Below are 21870 nucleotides of genomic sequence, written 5' to 3' on the forward strand. Positions count from 1 at the left end.
TCTTGCCTGTGCAAGACATGAATTTAAACTATTTTAAATTGTAACTCTAAATATCTATCATGGAAACAATTTCTTAAATGGTGACATTTCTGAATAGGAAGAATTATCAGAAGATAGTGACATGTCAAAACACAAGCAGTTGGGATGGGAGTCAACTCCTTCAAGTTTGGGGCCAAGGTACTCTTGGAAAAAATGTGGATTGTTCAAACTGACTTGGGAGTGCGTCGCTGCCCCAAGTAAAGGAACTTGGACAGTATTGAACACAAGTGCAGGTAAGATAAGATCAGACAGACAGACTGGAAGGTCTAGTCAAGAGCTACCTGACCATCAACATAAAGCTCTTCATATACCAGTCCATCTATCTTCACACCTTTACCTATGATCATTAACTTTGCTCAATGAAAATAAGATCATGGATACAATAGACTGAAATAGGTCTTTTCAAAGTGTGGCTGGGACAAAATAAGAAGCTCAAGAAAAAAAACAAAAAATAGAAGATATTTACAGTCCTGACAGTAAGCATCTGATGTCATTTGATGAAACTGTCATCAAATATGACATAGCTCGCAACTAGTTCTTTAAATATTTACAACTGACACTTACAACTAAATCAGTCATTGTCTATTCCTATCCTGTCAATAGTTCAAGAAATGATGCTGAAGGATTGCTAGGGGAGGGGCTTAATCTCCAAAATATATAATCAACTGGTTGGCGAATCATCAGAAACGTCAGTAAATAGTCTGGAGGCATGAAGAGAGGACTTGTCCTCAAACAAAGAGTGCATTGACGATATATTCGTCATAAAAATACCTTCAGAACCAAAACCTTTTAAAAAAAGCATCTACCCAGCTAACTGCAACATAAGAAGGGAACAACGACTATTTTAAGAAATAGTCTTGTGGTTTGTATAGCCCTTTAAAAAGATCACATATCAGGCGTAAGCAATCAATCTTTTATAACATCTTGGGCCCCTTCAGGGATTTAAAGATTTATCCCATATAATGAAAGCACCTGAGGATGATCTATAAGTATATGTGTTTTAGTTTGTTCTTTCTCTGTTATTTACTTTATTCATCTGGGTTTTTTGTACTATGTTTAATCGTTATGTGAGTTAAACTGTTCTAAAATAAATAAAGATATTGTTGGGGGAAAAAAGAGGTTATTTAAGGTTGTTCAGGCATCTGATACAGATTGAATTTCAGGGTAAATCCAACTGGGAAGACTGGCAAGGGCAGACCTAGAACACACTAGAAGGATTACGTATCCCATCTGGGCCTGGGAACATCTTGGGATCCCCAGGAAGAGCTGGAGGACCTGGCTGGGAAAAATCTATACACAAGTTAGCTTTTTTCTATCTGCCTATAGACTCATCTTTGATTGAATGCAAAGGTTTACAGCTATTCTCAAGTCAAAACACATTGAGGCAAATGTTCAGAAAAGAAATAACCTCCAAAAAAGTAAACACACCAGAAAAATGAATGAATAAGAAACTACAGGGATGTATAAAGCATCACAGCGTACGCAAATCTGAGGTAGGATTTTTGACAACATGTTGAGTGAACAGAGAGAGCTATGCTGACTCCTGTCATAAACAAACCTAGCATCACTGATCCCCAACTGTAGCCTGAGGGCAAATATCAGTTGGAGGGAGCCAGCAATTACCATGTTACTCACACAACACTGTGGCATGAAAGAACCAATCAAAGACTAGTGAAAACAGAGTGAAAGCATGCAGCGGTACTAACTTTGAGCATAGTATCTTATTACAATTACAGCCAGTTACCATCAAGGGGCTACATACTGGGAGGAGACTCACAATGGGATGGGTTCTATGGGTTTCTCATTGAGCAAACACGAACCCACTCTATCCCCTGAGTGCTTTGATGTGCTCTGTAGTTTCCCAGGGCTAAGATGCAGAATAAGACAGCACTGTGATTCTTAATTCCCTTTTCTCCCGTTGCTGGAGTGGTATGCTAATACAGCTCCAAGTGGCCTGACAGATTTGGGCTACTTGGCAGATACAGTCCCAAGTTCCCTTGATTGATTGTTGAATTTATGCTGGAGGCTTGATAAAAGGACACACTGATAACTCTTGAGATGGGTCAACTGGAATGAATTTGACTGATCACATATTTGGACAGGATTTCCTGTTAAAGAACAACAGTAGCCTACTTTACGCATTTCAGTCAGATATTTAAATTTGTCCTATTTTACCTGGAACTGAAAACGTGGCTAAAAATATGATGACGGTGGAGGCAATTGGTAATCTTTAAATGTAGAGTTCACTTCCTGAGATGTATGGGTAACAGGCAAAGATTACCAATTGCCAAAATCAGTTACATCAAACAAGTCCCACTAAATGACAAAATAGGTTCATATGAGTGTTTTCAATCTGCTACACAATTGCTAAGGTATAAGGTATATATTCGATTTGGTGACTCAATCAATCAATCAATCAATCTTTATTTGTATAGCGCCAAATCACAACAAAGTTATCTCAAGGCACTTTACACATAGAGCAGGTTCTAAACCGAACTCTTCAGGTTTTAACTTTAAAGAGACCCAACATTCCCACATGAGCAACAGTGGCGAGAAAAAACTCCCTTTTAACAGGAAGAAACCTCAGAACCAGACTCAGAGTGGGAGAACATCTGCCTCGACCAGTTGGGGTTGAGAGGAGAGAAAGGAAGGATAGAGGAGAGAGTGACTAAAACTACTCCATTATGAAAGGAAGGATAGAGGAGAGAGTGACTAAAACTACTCCATTATGTTCTGGGAATAGATTGTGCTCATGTCTGATAAGTTGGTAAGGTTTGCTTCTAAGAAACAGTTATGGCATTATGGCATTTATTATTATACTGTAGCTTTCAGTGGCTAAATTGGATTATACCAAGTGGTATTCACAGTAAATTATGAATGTCAAATGCATAAAACAATTGAGTTGCAGGTTGTTATGATAATTCATCACTGAGAAATGTAAGTTATATGGAGCATTTAACCAGTGCATTCATTGATAGTTGTCATAGTGGAATACCACAACTTGTAAACATACAAGTTTACCCTTGGGTTTAACAACTTGTCAGCAATTTGCCAACGTCTTCCTCGGGCCAAAACTCATAATACAATTCAATATCCTCCTCTTGGTTTACAAAGCACTTAATGGTCTGGCTCCACAGTACATTTCAGACATGCTGTCAGTTAAAATCCCAGAAGATCTCTCCAGTGGGAATCTCCTCCATGTGCCTGGAGCATTTTCAAAGTCTGGTGAGATGGCTTCAACATTTATGCACATAAAGAATGGAACCATTTCCCTGCTGGACTTAGACTTGCTCCAACACTGTTCTCTTCTTTTAAAACCAAAAAAAAAAAACCTTCCTTTTCAATGGAGTATTTTCCTAAATGTACAATATGTATGCTTGTATTTGTGTATATACTGTATAAGTATGTATGCATGGATGTTTCTATATATTAGCACATTTTGGCCTTTTTAATCATTTTTAAATTGAAATGTGAAGCACTTTTAACTGATGATATACAATTTAAATCAGAATTGAACTGAATTAAATTGAAGTCTACCTGAGTGCATTGTTAGCTTTGATGAGGCGAGAGTGGACACTTGCCATGATGTTGTAAACCTCTGTATATTGTCTCATGCAGCTCAATAATATTGATTTTTAAACTAAAATGTGATCAGATCTTTAAAGACTGTGTAAGTGAATTCAGACATTTTCTTCTAAACACATTAAATAGGTCATAAATGTATTTCTAAAAAAGGTGTAAAAAGCATTTCAACCATTTAGATTTGAATTGTGGAGCTAGGCTTCACAAACTGTGTTTCAACATTTCTGTGTTCAGGATTTAGTGGGCGGGTCTGAAAATCATAAACCCGCCCCTGCTGCTGTAGAGGTATAAATACATTCAGAACACATATTTATTCTCACTGTACACAGACTTTAACAAATGAAGGAGTTTGGGTTAGTGTGAAACTCACCGTGGCTGTTGCAGCGAGATGTCTCCACTATGCGGTTGTCCTGGTCATAGCACACCATGGCCTGGTAGCGGTGGCCTTGACCACATTCCTTGATGTCACCTTGGACCTTCATTCCCAGTTGACCCTCCATGCGGCCTCCCTCAGGTAGAATACAGTCTGACCAGTTGCCCACAGGCTGAGCGTTGTACTTGTTACAGGGACAGTACTGGGTCTCGCTCAGGGGGTACACCTGATTGTTTTTACATTGATCTCGCTTTTTGCTCTTCCCTGCAAAAACATATTAACTATTAAAGACTGTGTAAAGTGAATTCAAACATTTGGTGATTTTTTTAATCATTCAAATTTGGCAGGGTGGTTAACAACACACTTTTCTGTGGTATGTTAAACTCAGAACACATATTTATTCTTACTTTACACAGACTTTAATATACTTGATTGATGAGTATTGGTAGTTAAAAAGGCATTAAACACCCAACTGCTACATTGTCATTGTCATCACATACATTGGCTGTCAGTAGAAGGCTGCTGAATTGGGCAGCTCCCTAAGGTAATGTGGGACTTTAAATATAGAAAACAACAGGAGGGTTTGGAGCACTGAGTCAATTTAACACATTCAACTATGATCTTACCCTCACAGTTGATGTCATTTGGAAGTCAGCTTGAAGTGAAAATGTGTCACTCACCCACTAGTGTCCTCTTGCGGGTCCTGACGCCCACACAGTCAGCTGTGCAGGAGGAGAACCTGGACCAGCTGCTGAGTTGACAGTCTTCTTGGCAGGGCAGCTGGCAGAGCTGGGTGAGAGGCGGCATAGAGCTGGCAAACTTTAGACAAGCTTCAACGTCTGCTTGGCCACCGTCCTGCTTCCGGCACGAAACAGCTACAGGAGGGGAAAGGAGGGTTAGGGTTTAGGGTTTTTTTATGAACATATTTAGGAGGTGTGAGTAACTTTAGTCTAAATGATGTGAAAAATGGAAGTTGTGTATGACTCTATGGCAAATTGTAGGTTCTGATGATCCATACACAAACTCTATGATTCACAAAGACAATGAAAAAACATTGCAATAGAAAAAGTTAAATTTGGTAAATATTGTCTGATTCATCAATTTCCTAAATAACATACATATGTACATACATTATATATCATATACTGCATTTTTTATGAAGTCACCATTACATAAAAACAACTTTTTTAATGTATAAGTGTTTAGAAATTGCACTCTGATGAGGTTGTTGCTGGTAAAACACTACAAATAACTAATTATCTAGCAAAGACAATTCAGTCCTTTTTTCATATTAGTGTCAAAGATTTTGAGATAATACTGGTGCTCTAGTATCACTCAGCATGCTGTAGTATAAGTTAAAATGTTAGCATCAAACACAACTATGTTTTATTATCAGTCAAAAAGTATCTTTTCTATCTAGCAGTTACTGCAGGCTCTGTCCACACTTTAAATTGCACATTTGACATCAGAACCATCATACTTTTTAGTAACAGTCTTATCAAAGACAATGTCGACACTACAAAATAACTGCACGGATAGAAAAAGTGTCAACCCCAGTTACGTTTCATCACATTGCTTTTAATATTCCTCACAGAGATTTATGGAAATTAACAATTAAAAGTACCACAGTGAGAGAGAAAACTATGAACTGAAAAAAAGGCTCCATTGTTACAGTTACATTTGGAGCATACAGAGTTCACAAGGCTTTTGAGTGATCATGTTATAAATGTAGACGTTGTTTGAGAAACAGCATTTGGATGAGTTAATGACAGAGAAGAACAAAGAGTGAGTGAGTACTGGCTAATCATGCTGTAGTTCACACACTATGTTGAGTCAGTTCAATTATTCTGAACAGCGTGTTTAACTAGTGCCTTTGTCTCTTAGGTCATGTTATACTCATGTAAAGCCTGCAGCAGGATGTCATGTATGCTGTAACATTACTTGTATTAACTGAATAACAAACTGCTTGTTATATATCTTTCATTTCCTCTGCAGTATTGTACTGTGCTCGTTCACCAAATTGGTAGATTTAACTATCACCAGACTGAGCTGAGGTTTCATGTGGATATTTTTATACAAATACCTGCACAGAGACCGTATAGCATCACATAGACTTATATATGTGAATCACCATCATTATACCACATAAACTTTATAGCTCTGACTGTAGCTTTTACAGAAAATTCACATAATTAAGGCCCAAGCACCAATCTGTGTGAAGGCTCTATTGCATCTGAAGGAATTATTATATTTGTTGTGACAAAACATTTTCTTAGGGCCTAAATGTGCATGAAAACTCATGAAAAAGTGTCAGACCTGGTGAATAATGGAAATGGGCATGGGATCAACAGCACTCCCTAGACACATTTAAAAAAAATCAGACCCTCACTCCAGACTGACCCAGACAAACGAAATTCAGTATTCATACAGTATGTATCATGTGAAGATGCACAAAAAGTCTCGTGTCCTAACTCCAACAGGAAAATGTACTCAGGTGAAAATCTTTTTCCTCCGTTATATATCATTGTTTGGCCATAAAACAGGAAGTCCTCATAACTCCAACATACCTGTTATCATATGTGCCCAAAATGTCTCATGTATGATGGGGGTCCCACCCTCAACAAGTCTATGTATCAATAGACTGTGCTGTGGCCCCACATGCACAGGGATGCATGGGCCAGTTCAATGCTGCTTGCAGCTTGAATTAGGTATTGTTATTTATAGAGTCAATGTAGAACACGGGGAGAGAAACTTAATAGAGTAAATAATGCAGTAAAGCCTTATTTATAAAGTATGGTTAATGGTTGCTAATGGTTATGATGGCCACTGGGTTGGTTTGATTGGTGAATACAACACCATTGTCATTGTGGCCTTAGTAAACAGAGCAAACATCTTAACAGTAAAAACACCAATATCAACACCACCAGTCATTATTTCAGGATAGTCTTCCTCTCACATACCCACATACACACACGCACACGCACACACACACACACACACCCGAGAAATTCTAGAATTAAGGGCTTTAAAACGGCTATTGGCCACCACACGTTGTATTGAGTGGGTGGGTGAAAAGTAAGAGGCCTGTATTGAATTGTCTCTCTCTAGTTCAGAGTATACTATTACAGGTAATGGTACATAATGACAACAGCCTCCAAGATGGAGGAGCAGGATGCTCATTATTGGAATCAGATAATGGCCTCTGTCTGAGACTTTAATAGGAGTCTGAATGTGTGTGTGCTGATAACAAGACACAAGCCTCAGTGCTGCATCCTGAAACTCATCTCATAGTCCAAAAGTAGTCTATGATTCTTTCCTCCTGAGATGATCCTGTTGACTGATCAAAACATGGGCACTACAAACATCATCATAATAAATCATTTGAAATATAAATCAACCTAACATAGCTGATGAATCCATGGGGTTACAGTGACCATTGATACACCTATGGCTTTTATCACTGACCATTTTCAAATGTTAAATCGATACAGATTTAGATTTTTGGATGTGTTTTATAACCATTTTAGACAGCCATTGGTTTTTAAATGTATTTCTCTAAAGTATGATTTATTTTTCTCAATTAGCAGATTCTTGAAACTTGGTGTGTAATCCATCACAGTTAACATCAAGTGTGTATTAGTTATGGTCCATGTAACATTATTTCTGCATGGTAAGGCAGCTGAAAATATGTATTTAAAGAGTATAGATTTCACACCATAGCAGGAAATAAACACCTGTGATTTAAACTAGATGTGTTTTGAAGTAAGAGGTTTTTAATTTACTCTTCTGGCCACCTGTGGGAGACAGTTTCTTAAGTGTGTTAAGAAACACTTGCAGACACAGAGAAACATTAGCATCCATTTGGAGTCATGTATGTGTCCAATATTCACTCTCTGTTAGCTCTGGTTTGGTCTCCACCTACTCCTGAGAGCAATAACTGGCGTTTTAGCTGCTGAAGGCTCCACTATGATTACCAGCTAGTCTCTAACTGTGTCTGCTGTTTGGTGTTGGGCACATATTGTACAGTGGAGTTATCAGAGCTTTTCACAGTAGACATCTGCCTGCTGCTGCTGTAAATCAAGCTGTTGAGAGTGGTGGAACTAAACCAAAGAGTAAATGTGTGGTCTGGAAAACTAAAACACTGAGCTAAAAGACATTAAAGAGCTCTGTAGAGAGTAGGTAATAACTCTCTTTCACATTACACAGTCATTTGGTCCATTGTTAATATATCAATATTATGAAATATTGATTAGTGCAGCTTGAAGTCTGAACACACATGAGAATTTCATTCACACAGTAGTGATATAAAAATCACAAACATTCATAGGAGAGAAAAGTAACCAATCTAGACCTATAGAACATCTAGCATTTCAATACACACACACACACACACACACACACCCAACAACAACACTTTCACATAACAGACTAAGGAAATCTGATGCAAATAATAGCAGTGCTGCCTGATTTGCAGTATTTATATCAAGGCAGCAGTTCATCCGATGCTATTTAAACAGCAGTCTGGTGGTTCATTGCAGGTGCCAGTTCTGCTCTCATATGGATTTGAATGCCAAACAAAACAAAGTCAGCTAAGGATAAACCACCCACTGACTAATTGGACATCATGGCATTCATACCTTTAAGTTGATCAGCTACATTAGTATTGTTCAGTCGAGACGGTGAGATTTGTGACTCTGTTACGCTTAAACTGTAACATTCACATTCCTTTCCTCAGTCCTGTATCATTTACAGCAAGATTAAAGTCATATGCAGCCCCCAGGTACTGCTTTGATGCTAAATCCTTCATCCCAGGGAGAATGGAAGAGCATGTAAATGGAAGGATATGATGATCCCAGCTTCTCACTAGAATCACATCCCAGCTCAGTCTAAAGGCTTTTCCTGATGACTGCTTATAGTTACAATGTTCTTCCTGCTCTGTTTAACTAATGTGTTCACAGAGAGAAGAAAATAAGATGTGAATATTTGCGTAGTGTGTGTAGCTGTACTCACCCCGAATCTGCAGGCCTGGCCCACAGGTTTCCTGAGCTCCAGGACTGTCCTGCCGAACTGACCATGGCACCAGCTGGCATCGACGCCACTTGTGGGTTTTCCATCTTTAGAAGAAGAGGAACAAGACTCAGACGGAAGATAAAAGGTAGGAAGATAGGAAAGATGCCACTGCCTACAAGACATATTGTTCATCACATTGTGTTTAATGAAACAAATTCTATACCAATGATAGATTTTTCTAGTTGACTAGTAGTCATTAGTTTAAGTCATTAGTCGGCTAATCATCACACAGTTGTGGTATTCTTTAATTATTTAAATATATAATGTTCTGAGCTGAGTTGTTCAGATGATAAGTCGTGTTTAAAGTAGACACATTTTTGCATGCAGAGTTTGCATTTCACTTTTCCTGGGGTTGTCCTTTACATGCTCGAAATGATTCCACATTTTGGATGATTTCCAGTCTGAAATGGTCTAATTACTTCATGGCTAGACCACAGGGAACAGCCCTATAAACGCACATGCCTGTCCCTGACTGACTGACTGACTGGCTGGCTGGCTGGCTGGCTGGCTGGCTGGCTGACTGACTGACTGAGTCATTGACTCAGCCGTGTGCCGCCACTTGATGCCTTTGCTGCGTCTATCATTTCAAATGAAAAACCATGTAGCATTTCATACATGATCCCTCTGTATATCAGGTCTAGACTTAGTCTTGTTAATGACGAGGTACATCTCCCAAATGGAGTTTGAGTGCGACTAACCAACCATTAACAACATTTTCGACCAGGACTCTTCTCATCAATGGTTTGGTTGACTGTTAAGGTACAACCCTACATACTGGTGATCTTGCTTTTCTTTGGGCATTACCAACACAAAGGAGAACGTTTGGTTCAGTAAACCAACTTCAACTTCAGCCAAGTTCACAGACTATATGTGGATGCTGGGATGGAGGTGGAGGTTTGGTGACCAGGCTTTTGCAGTAACAGGCCCCAGACTTTGGAATACCCATTTAGATCAGACGGGCTACATCTGTAACATCTTTTACATGTATTTATTTATGCATTTAAAAAGTGAATAAGTATAGCATGTGAGTGTAGAAGTGGAACCAAGTAGTCTGAACTAGTGGGCTTTGATTCTTTGAGACCCAAGGATTGCACTACAGGGCAAGAATCACAGAATTATCCATTTTAACTGGACTCCTCCTCAGGGAACCATGAATTTATCATGGCCATCCACCTATTACATTAGGTTAAAGGCCAGGGAACAAAAGTCAGAAGTTTATCCTCTGGGCGCCATGTTGGCAGAGGAAGGAATGAGAAAGCTCCTTGTTGTTATTACTTTAGAGCCATCACACATTATTCCAGGATGGTCACCCACATTGCTCTCTAGTTCAGCAACCTGACATGAACCCAGCATGTATCAGGTTTCATGTTGGGTTGGGATGTTATTTTGCACAAAACTTTGAACTTGGATTTGGGACTCAAATTTTGTCAGAGTCAGGCTCAGGGCTGGGTAGACAAAGCTATGGGCAAAGGTATGGGCCGGAAACACCATATTAAAGGAAAACTAAAGACTGTGTAAAGTGAATTCAAAGATAATCTTCTAAACACATTAAATCGGTCATAAATGTATTTCTATAAAAGGTGTAAAAAGCATTTCAACCATTTAGATTTGAATTGTGAAGCTAGGCTTCACAAACTGTGTTTCAAGATTTCTGTGTTCAGGATTTAGTGGGCGGGTCTGAAAATCACCGCCGCGTTACCTGCCCCTGCTGCTGTAGAGGTATAAATACATTCAGCACACTACTACTACTACTACAGTCTACAGCTAGCCAGTTAGCTGAGCTAGCCACCGAGCTAGCCGCTGAACTAGCAGCCGGGCTAGCAACCGAGTTAGCAGCAGAAAGCTCTCAAATTTCTGGTAGAGGTGGTGACTTTGATTGACAGGTGACACTTGGTAGGAGGCGGGGTTTTCAGCGAACTCGGCGGGCACTCCCACAGTGTTTGGAGCAGAGAAAGAGGCTGAGTTTTACACAACTTTGAAGCCTAATTTCATATATTTGGCGATTTTTTTAATCATTCAAATTTGGCAGGGTGGTTAACAACACACTTTTCTGTGGCTTGTCAAACTCAGAACACATATTTATTCTTACTTTACACAGACTTTAAGCATCTTACATTACCTTAGTTAACAAGATAAATTACAATGAACTTCTTAACAATTTTCCAGACCCAATTATTTGTCCCTAAAACTCTTTTTTGTGATTATAAGGAGTCATTTTTGCAGATGTTGGTGATAAAAAAGAACAGGTACCTGTATCCTTGACAGACAGATGGAGCCTCACACTCTCTCTCCTGGGTCAGGACCTCAGGGCAGTCCTGTCCCCCATTGGCTGGTAGCTGGATAACAATACGTTTCCTGTACTGCTTTTTCTTAGTGTTACCACCTGAGGGAAGCCACATGAAAACACATTTGGAAATGTCACTTTTAGTACCTATTTGAGCAAGTACCTCATTATACAGTAGTAACTGAGAACAAATGTACAATACAGGATGCAGCAACCCAATTAAACAATCACACCACCAATGAACTTTAGAAATAGGTGTTTTTTGTATGCTTTATATCATTAAACATGTCAATGTAGAGCAAATCTAATGACGCCCATTTGATCTCCATTTTTCTATAATATACTGTATCTATGTGCTCACCCTCCGTGCTTCAAGGGGAGGCTAATACAATCACGTAGAATATTAAATAGCACCTTCATCATTTTCTCTGTGGTATCCAATACACCTCTACTGGTGGTGAGGTTAATGACTTTACAGGAAGTCCATGTCTATAACAGGACTATCTGATCATATTACAGCTCTCACAATGCTGGGGCCCTGGTGATTCATGTTGGAGGGCTAATTTGTGAAGAAATGTAGAATATACAATATACAGAATTGGAGAGCTTTCAGGTGGAAAGGGGATAAAAATACAGATTTACACATTTTAAATACAAGTCAAGAAATGAGGAAATTGCTTATCATGTTCAGGGTTGTGGGGGGCGGGGTGGGGTTATCACAAGTAAATCTCATGATATATTTGCTTTTAACAATGTGTTTGCCTTGGTATAAGAGCTACCCAGTGTATCCTGTGTTTACTTCAGAGTTCACTTCTTCAAACTCATGAATGGGGAGGCGGGGGCAGCAAATCAGGATGTGAATTAAAGTCTGCAGCAGACTCTGAATAAACCAAACAAACAACAATGAAGGGAATTTGGAAGAGGAACAGATAGAGCTTAACTGCTGAAACAAACACAGCTCCTTGCTTCTCTGAACATTAACAGAAGAATAACCTACTTTTGTGTTATCGTGTTTAGTTACACTTAGGTTGCACAAAATCGGAAGATATTGTGAGGTGATTCAGCCTTAATCTTCTTCTCAGTTGATATACTTTTAAATCCATTAAGCCGTTGGCTGTTTACACTTAGTCTTTCCTCCTTTTATTTACAGACGTTTGACACAGTCACGTCTTATTTAGGTATGATTGTTTTCAAATTAGGTTAGGTAAGAAGTCTGTAGAAGTAACCAACTGTTCTAGTTTTTACTGTAGCCATGGATGAACAGACTAATGTTACTGCATGGTGAAAACACTTTTAAAGTAACTACCACAGGTTTAAAATGAAAGTTGAACTATGGCTGATGAGAACCTTTAAAGTCATCAGCCAGCTTATAATGTGTGGGTCAGTGACAAGCAGCATCAGGTTTGTTAAACTTTACATTTAGTATTTTTTCAACCTTTCTGTTTATCACTCCTGAAACTATGATTATCTTTTATGACCTTTAGAGCTGCTGCCAGAGGCTGATGTGCCACAAAATAAATATATAAATAAATGTGATATCAGGCAAGTCTGTTCCATGGGGGAAATAGCAGTGAATCTGTTTGACTGTGCTGTAGTTAAGTAAGGGTTAGCTAGTTTTAAAGGATTTGTTTGTACATTTAGTATTTTTGTTGGTTTTATATCATTTGAAATGGCATTTGCACCATTTTTTACCAAAAGTAAGACTGAATGCTCCTGAAAATGCCAAATGGTGTAACCACAAAACTGACTAAACCACATGGACACAAAAAAAAACCCTCATCTGAACCATGTATGTTTCCTCAAATAAACTAACAGATTATATACTTTACATACAGTAGATACAACATAGATACAAGATAAAGAATAATTTAAGGATTTGTTTAGCAGATGCTTCTGGGAAATTAACTACAGCAATATCCAAGGGAATTACAGTCACAAAAATGTCTGAGAAATGTTTTGGAGCTCTTTTAACTTGGCTTATTTGCTTGTATAATAGGTTCCAAGTAAGTAAACACTATCAGTTTTTCCAGCAGCACTTTTGTAGGCAGCTCCCACTGGAATGGCAATGGTTCCTATCAACATCATACGGATGTTCTACCCTTTTATAAAGTAATACCTTAGAAAAAGAAGAAAATGTCTGTCACAGTACTTTCCCTATTATATTTTCCACCTCTACTAGCCAGTATCCTCAGGGAAAGCCTGATCATTGAAGCATTTTATGTTAGAAACATTACGTCTCCATAACATCTATTAAACATGTCACATTTCAAACAGAATTAGAATTTTTTGTTATTCCGTCTCAGTGTGCAAGATGATTTTATTATCTGGCTGCTGGTGCTAAAATAATGATGAGCATATTTGGCATGCTTCATTAACTAAAAAACACAGTCATGCACGAGCTTTAATTAATTTCCTCTCTTGATACTGATGCATTTGGCCCGTGTGACACACTGCAAATCCTCACTTTGTGTAACTGAAGCTAACAAAGAGTGGGAGATACCTGTTTGACATGTTGATGGGCAGGTGCTCCAGTCGCTGTATGGAGTGACAATACAGTCTCTCTTGCATGGCAGTAAGCAGGGCCTGACTGTGTCTGGGCGCAGACTCTCCGGACACCTGAAAGTACATCATTGACATGCTCAGACACACACACACAGAGTCCCCTTGAAAATCTGATAGAGATGTGCTGGATCAGAGCCAAAAGGAGTCATGCTGGGAGTTCGCTCCGAGGCTCCCCATGCAATGTGTCTGATTCAAGCACTGGATCTTTTTTTTTTGTGAGACTGTGACTATATGTGTGTGTGTGTGTGTGTCCGTGTGTGTGTGTGTGTGTGTGTGTGTGTATGTACTGCTGCAGTGAATAAAACATTTTCATTCTCTTCCTGAAAACATTAAAAGGAGCTGCTGACAATGAAAAAGTATTAGGACAGTGATATGTTTTTCATTGTTTTAGCTCTGTATTGCAGCAAAATAGAGTCAAAATGAAACAATAAAAATGAGGGTAAGATTTGACACATCATACATAATAACTACCCTAACCCTTATTTTTATTGGACACATACCTTACTGTCATTGTCCACAGCTTTATCCTACATCTTCCTAACTTTAACCCTCAGCTTAGCAGATATATTTCTGCCATCATTGCACAAATCTACTATTTGACCCTAACCCTATCGCTTTATCTATGCTGACTGTCTGTTTTCAGGCCTCTCTCATAATAGTGACTACTACTACTGTATTAACACTAGAGCTGGGTATCAGTACTCAATACCTTTTAAGGTAACATTTCGCATCAAACGATACCTGCAATGGTTCCTTTTTGTACCCAGAGCTAGAACATATGACTGTTGGTATGGACTTGCTCACATCCAATGAACGCAAGCATTAAATATTAATAATTTGAAGACTTTCAAAATGCATTTGTGTAAAAATCATAAGAATCATTTAGATGTGGAGGAGTGCTGGCATTTTATGCAATTTAATGCTTCTATTCACATGATGGGTATCAAATGAAGTACTCAGTTAGTATCAGTATCACGTTAAGGGTACTTGGATTGGTACTGGTATCGTCATTTTTTAAACGATACCCAGCCATAATTAACACAGATTGGCTATCAGACACATTCCATGGTCTGACTGATCTCAACATCTTAAGATGAGGTTATCCAGAGATAACAGCTGAAACACCTGATGACCTTAGGACACTACTGATGGTGTGTCCCATGCATAATCCTGGTAAGACACTAACATCCTGCAGTGGTTAAATGAGTGGAAGGAAAGGAAGAAACAGATGAAACATGACAAAAAAGATGAGAAAAACACAAGCATAAAAATATTTTGGGAGAAAAAGAATATGATTTGTTTATGGTAATGTTCCACATGTCGCAGTCGCCATGATGAATTGATGTGGAAAATGCTATGCATCACATCTCCATCTGTCATCATCACATGCTACATAGAAAAAAAGGTGTATCCACATCAGAAAACCAAAGTATATATCACAGATTCTTACATGTAGTAAATATTCTACACTTCAAGATTTACATCATGTGCCAACATTCAGGGCCAGTGCAGAAAATAATGTAGTGAAAAGTAAAGGTGGGAAGGTTTGGGTGGTGGACTGACATGAAGAATGTCTGGCTTTCATGTACTAGACTGGATATTGTTATCTGTCACAGACCTGACATCAATGCTATATTTCTAAATTAACTATAACTACTAACCAGGTGGGGAGTTCCGATCCTCTGAAATGAGGTCAACGTGGAAGTAACTTAGAACTGCATTCTTTCAAAAGGCCACCAGGAGGTGACCGTTTTGTTGTCAAAAGGACTTCCGTCTCTATACAAGTCAATGGAGAATTCACCAACTTCTCACTTGATTTCTAACCTCAGTAAATGTTTTCAAAGTCTGTTAATCTCTATGGCCTCAATCGCTAGTTTAAAGCCTTCTTCAGTGCAGTATGGGTTAGGGTTATGAAATTTTGGCCTCCATGATTTTATATTTGACAATAAAGCAGGGTATGCATAAGGGCGTGGCTACATCGTGATTGACAGGTTGATTGCACAATGTCCTCGAGATCCAGCCCTCGCAACCTCCCTGCTCCGCCCATGGCCCTGCATCATGCCCATATAAGTAGAATCCGTGTTTTTATTTTTCCCAGCATGCACCTGAAATTTTAAAGATGACGCTGCCCAGATTCAAAACTATTGGCTTCCACTAGCAGTCCACAAACCAATGGGTGACGTCACGTCCATTTATTCTATACAGTCTATCCTACTAACCTACATTAACCTTACTGTACACATTGGACAAACTCTGTTGACAGATTTGCTTTTATAAACCATAACCTTTGCCCAAATCACGAAATTCACTAACCTATAGATTAGTAGCAATGTCTTCATAAAATCAACACCAAAATGAGCCATACTAAGAATTCCCATTGTAAGATATCAACTAATTTTTTGAAATTACCAAACAAACACCTGATTTGCACACATATGGGTCAACAAAGTGTCTTTTACAAAGTAAGAAATGTCTAATTAATATATGTATGGTATGTATTTTTCATTTATTCTACCATGCTAATTTATTAGAATAGCCTCTTGCCACTTAGTGTTTACTGGGGGTAGTCTTCACATCGTGGCCACAGCTGGTGCTGCTGATGAAACCAGGTTCCCCTCTCACCATTGATGTGAAAGTGTGTCCCAAAGGCAGAGGGCTCACTGCTCAGCATGTAACAGTAGGTTTAAGAGTAAGCGCAAGGAATAAAAAGCGAGATTAATTTCCATACACAGCATGAAGGCTAGCTGGGTTTGCCTGCGTAGTGCTGCTCTGCTGCCAGAATAATGTTCCCATTCTGTTGAATAAATAAATAGATAATTCATGTTCCCAGCAGATGCCTTCAGGGGGGAAACAGGCCCAGATGCTTAAAACAGTTGGCCAGCAGCTCATCAACCAACACCTCTGCCAGATATCACCAACAACAGACTAACCAGGAGACTAAACGGTGCAATGTGCCATGTGCAAACAAAGTCTGCACCCAAAAACAAAGGCTGTCTTTCAGTTCTACAAATGAAAATATTAGTCCTGAAGCACTGTTAATTAAGTCATCACGTCAGGAGGAATCAGTAAGGGTATACACAAACTATAGAGTCACACTGAGTTTATACAGACTACTCTTTCATCTGCATAATATGGTTCATCTTTTGCAATATTAACTTTGCAGCCAACCCTTCTTGCTTTTTGTCTGATATTGTGTCCAACAATCAAAGTAGATCTATATTCAAGATTGGTTAATTTTGCACAACTGATAAAATTATGTCAGTCTTGCTTGTCACAATTTTATGGTAATTTCTCTTATTGTTATTTTAACCCTTACATACTGTTTGTGTCAAATGTAACCCATTTTGACATTTGCAAAGCATTAAAAACATCCTAACTGCAATTATTTAAACCTGAAATATTATGAATTTTCCTGAAGTGACCCAGAATATACAAAAATTATATTTTTTGTGCAGTTGGGTCAGTGGTGATTGATGGGTTAGGGTTAGGGTTAGGGTTAGGGGTTAGTGTGATTGCAAATTACCAACTGATAAAATACTTGTTAAACATTTAGAATAGGGACTAACTATAAAATGAATAAAAATGACCTGGTCTATACAGTGAAGTCAGAATATGAACAGTATGTCAGGGTTAATGGGTGTAACCAGAAAGCTTGCTATGTAAGAAGATAACTTCCCAATTCTTCCTTCCTGTTAGCAGCTGTGGGACAGGGTGTCCCTCCTGTTTCTGGTTTCTCCTCTTTCTGGCTGCTTTCTCTGGATGTTTTTGGTGATGTGTGGGAATAACAACACTGACATTGACATCAAGTTATTTGTGTTCTTGTGTATTTCTTTGTATTGATTTTCTGTTTTTTCTAATGCTGTATTTCTCTGTATTTATTCTTCATGACTGCTTGTCTGAGAGCCAAACTGCTCCTCTGGGACATTAAAGCTGTACTCTAGCAGAGGATGTGGGCAGTGATACAGAGCTCCTGAACTAGCCAAACATTTCATATGTTAACCTTGCTATTTTGTAATGTTTCAATTAAAGAATACTTCACTTTTACTCAAGATTCCCCCGTTCACCCTTTATTATCATTATAAGTTAAAATGGAAAATGATTGTTAAGGAACCTCACAAAAAAATTCATTTGGAAGAAATCATGTATCACCATCAATTTTGTATGGTTGATGCCTCTGTCATCCATGAACCTAATTCACTGTTGCCAGTGGAGACGAAGCCAGTCAGAGTCATGAATCAGAGCAGAGGCAAACTCAGAATCTGTTGGAATTGGGAACAAAACATTTTGCTACTGGCAAATTCATCCAAAATTGACCCAGATTCTGAAAATGAAAATTTAAACTGCTGAATGTTTTGTCAGGTTTCTACAAAGTGTAATATTTAGCTTCAGAGAACCATTAGCAGCTCACATGGATTTGATTTTTCGTGAAGTGCTCCTTAGAAGTCATGGTTAACCTCTCATATTTGACCATCAATGTTTAATCTAATACATTTTTTTTCTTCTTTTTAACACAGTGGCTCATCTTTTGTATTGGAGGGTTTTCAGTTTTATCTGATCTGAGACTTTGCTTTCCACCATTACTGTGAGCAACAATTAAATAGTAATGTAGGCCCCATTGAACACCAGTTGAATAGTCATGTTCTTACGATATATGTAACTGAAACACATATAATTAGGGGGAAACTTACTTTTTGGGAGGAACCTGGCCCACATTAACCCGGACACAGATGACTTTTCGGGTTTGCATCCCCACTGAGCAGGAGGCATCATCACCACGTGTTCGGCCCACGGACGTGTTGGTGGCAGGGATGGAGGAGTCCTCTATGCACTGCCCCCATGGGCCGGTCTGCCAGTGGTACACAGTGCAGGGATGGTCGTTGCAGTTCCTCACCTCCTGCAGAGCACTTATGTTGGGGCACTGGATTCCACCTGAGAAGTATCGGCATACGAATCAGCGTCAGTGTTGTAGCTGTAACACTTACAAAACCTCTACCCTTTGCCTCATCACTAATACAGGAACCTTCATGAGAGCTTCTGGATATAATTAGGTAGTCTAGTAATCATGTAGGGCAAAGAAAGATCTAAGCAACTCAGAAAGTCTGTTAGAAGTATTATCTTGGATGAGTTCTCGGTCTTGGCTCCACTTAAACTATGTCTTGGCTTTTATTATATTGTTTTGCCAAGAGGAGACTAAACTTGCAAAAGAGAACCAATGCCAACGTGACAATGTTTCTCTCATGATTATATGAAACAGAAACAAGAAAATGCACAAAAGGAAGACATAAATAATTAGCAGTAGCTTTCTAAAGGTGACTAGGAATGCTGCTACAGGTAAGTAGAAACTACGAAGCAGAGCTGACTGTAAAAGAAGCTGCACAAGATGAGGAGCACACCCAAACAGTCAAGTAAAGAAACTAACTCATTGCTGCATTAGTCTGAGGGTTCGCCAAGAAATTTAAGCATAATGCATACTGGTACATGCCAACATACGAGTTGGCATGTCCACTCTAGCCAGGCTGCACTGGCTTCCAGTGTCATTTAGAATTGATTTTAAAGTTTGGTCTGTATATATAGAGCTCCAATGGTCTGGTATCACTTTAAATTCTCTAGTATTCTACGCCTCACTGCCTGGCTACCTTCCATCAAAGTAAAATGTGGTAACACCTACATATATATTTGTTTGATATTGTTCATTACTCGTGCCTCCCTATTAATATTCTATGTTTATTCTAAGTTTTGATTATATTGTGTTGGTTTCATCCTCATCAAGTTCTGTTATTATACTCTATATTTATTCCTTGTTCATTATGACTAGCTTTATTATTTTTGGGTAACACTCACTTCCTCTATTTAGCATTTGTAAGCATCGTATAAGTACTAAATAAAGCATTTTAATTTTTATAAATGTGCAGTGAAGTTAGAACTTCTATGATGACATATTTGAGATTATTAGAACTGTTTCATTCCTTATAGGTTTAATTATAAATATCGTTAATAAATCATTAATAAACACTTTAATCTGCTTCTAACTACATTGAATTCTGTTATAAACCCATTATTAACTTTTTATATACTGCTTATAAATGTTAAATAGAGGGACTTCAAGTAAAGTGCTACTATCACACTTTCTATTACTAAGCATTGCTGCACTGTGAGGCAGCAATCTCTCAGTTGCTACAAATTAACTTAAGTGGTTGCAGTCTGTAACGACTAGCGAGACAAAGCACAAATTAGATGTCCACTTTGTAGGCAGTAAACTGGCTGTGGCACATTCATATAGATAAAACACCTGCTGTCTGGTGGGACTTTTTCTTGGAATCAGCCGATAAATAACTGGACAGTTTGTAAGACTTACTGCCAACTTGGCTGGACAAAGCATATATACAAAAAACAAGGACAACACAAGGAAATAATAATAATGATGGAAAATAATGATTAACTCTGCAGTGTAGCTGACCAAGCCACATAAAACTGTATTACTGCATAGCACTTTGCACATTTATCAGGTTCCATTTCTCTCTTTTTATGAAAGGATAAATATATAAAGCAGACACCACATCAAAGTATAGTGTGTTTGGGGAAAATAGGAGCAATACAGCATCTCAATCAGAGATAATGGGAACTGTGCAGAGCTATAGATTAGCTTTTAGCTTTGATTTTCCCATGACTTGCTGGCAAACAAACAAAGCTGAGGCAGCATGAGAGATAAACCATGGGGTCTCTAGGGGCTGGCTGGTCAGCGGGATTGACAGAGATGAGATGGCCCCGGGGCCACAATGTCTATACAGAGTCAGAAGCCTGGATATGGACCCAGGTGAGATGTGCACACCATGTGACCCTCTTCACCACAAAACCTCATCATTAGCAGCCACTATCACCTTGGGAAAAGAGAACCCCTGAGGAAAGGTCAGTCATTAGTGCCTCAGAAGTCATTGAACGACATCTTCCAGTCAGTGATGGAGCCTCTGAATTGGACATAAAAAAAGCCTCAGACAGAAGATATGGCTGACCTCTAATGTAACATCCTTCACAGGGTCATTTAGAAAAGATATTATTGGATTTCATCAGGGGGCAGTCATTTATCAGACTCATTGGGGGACATATCATTATTGCTTCATTGGCTAATTAAATAGTGATCTGATAAATATTTAAGTACCACCAATTAAACTCAACACGTATTAGAAAAATGCACAGCTCAAACAGTTGTAGATTAGCTATGTCACATTTGCTGTCTTGTCTATACCAGTCCACACTGTACAGTCTCCACTGACTTCACATTAGCTGTGTGGATAATTCAGTTATTTACTCAACTCTACCTCGTCAGGTCATAATCCCTCCTGTCATCCCCAATGTTTGTCTAGACCTGGATAATTAGCTTGTACCCACACACTATCTAGATACTCATATTAGTGTTCAGTGTGAGCGTGTCAATGTGATTATACAGCTACTGGTTCATTGAAAACAGCCTGTAAAATATATATTCTAAATTCTCTTCCACAATATTTGACTGTTCTACTTTAACACCTCAGTTTTTCCCTGTTTTCCTTCTTGTGGGAGAGAGATGACATGAATGATACCACTGTCTGTGCGTGAAGTACAGAGCTGGAGCCAGTGTTTAGCCTAGCTTAGCGTAAAAACAAGACTTAGGACAAAGACAGCTGGTCTGGCTCTAAACTCTAAAGCTCACAAATTGTTTATTTAAACAGAAACATACATTTGTGGTTTTAAGGGTACTACTTCTCTCTGCTTTACACTAATCTAGCATAATTGCTTCCTTACCAAAGCTGTGTTCTTTCAACCCAGACAATCTATCTATCTTTAAATTTGAGAACTTCCTGCACCATCACTGCCTGGGTGTTGAGAACATCCCAACGACTGCAGTAATATTTTAAAGAAAGCACTTTTAAAACAGGTTAACACTAACACCTCAGGTACATTTTTACCCTCTGGTGGTTTTTCA

At 38.7% G+C, this 21870-nt stretch overlaps 1 protein-coding gene across 1 annotated transcript in view; it reads right to left on the bottom strand.

The window, feature by feature from the left end:
* The window catches only part of thsd7aa (thrombospondin, type I, domain containing 7Aa), a 182229-nt gene that overhangs the window by 35569 nt on the left and 124790 nt on the right, over positions 1-21870 (bottom strand). The window contains exons 8-13 of the mRNA XM_053333754.1: positions 18599-18839; positions 13849-13964; positions 11315-11447; positions 9005-9108; positions 4675-4869; positions 3992-4258 (exon numbers count right to left, since the gene is read on the bottom strand). Coding sequence (XP_053189729.1) covers positions 3992-4258; positions 4675-4869; positions 9005-9108; positions 11315-11447; positions 13849-13964; positions 18599-18839 — 1056 coding nt within the window. The remainder of the gene's footprint in view (positions 1-3991; positions 4259-4674; positions 4870-9004; positions 9109-11314; positions 11448-13848; positions 13965-18598; positions 18840-21870) is intronic.

Source organism: Scomber japonicus, chromosome 15 (genome assembly GCF_027409825.1).
Source record: "Scomber japonicus isolate fScoJap1 chromosome 15, fScoJap1.pri, whole genome shotgun sequence".
NCBI lineage: Eukaryota > Metazoa > Chordata > Actinopteri > Scombriformes > Scombridae > Scomber > Scomber japonicus.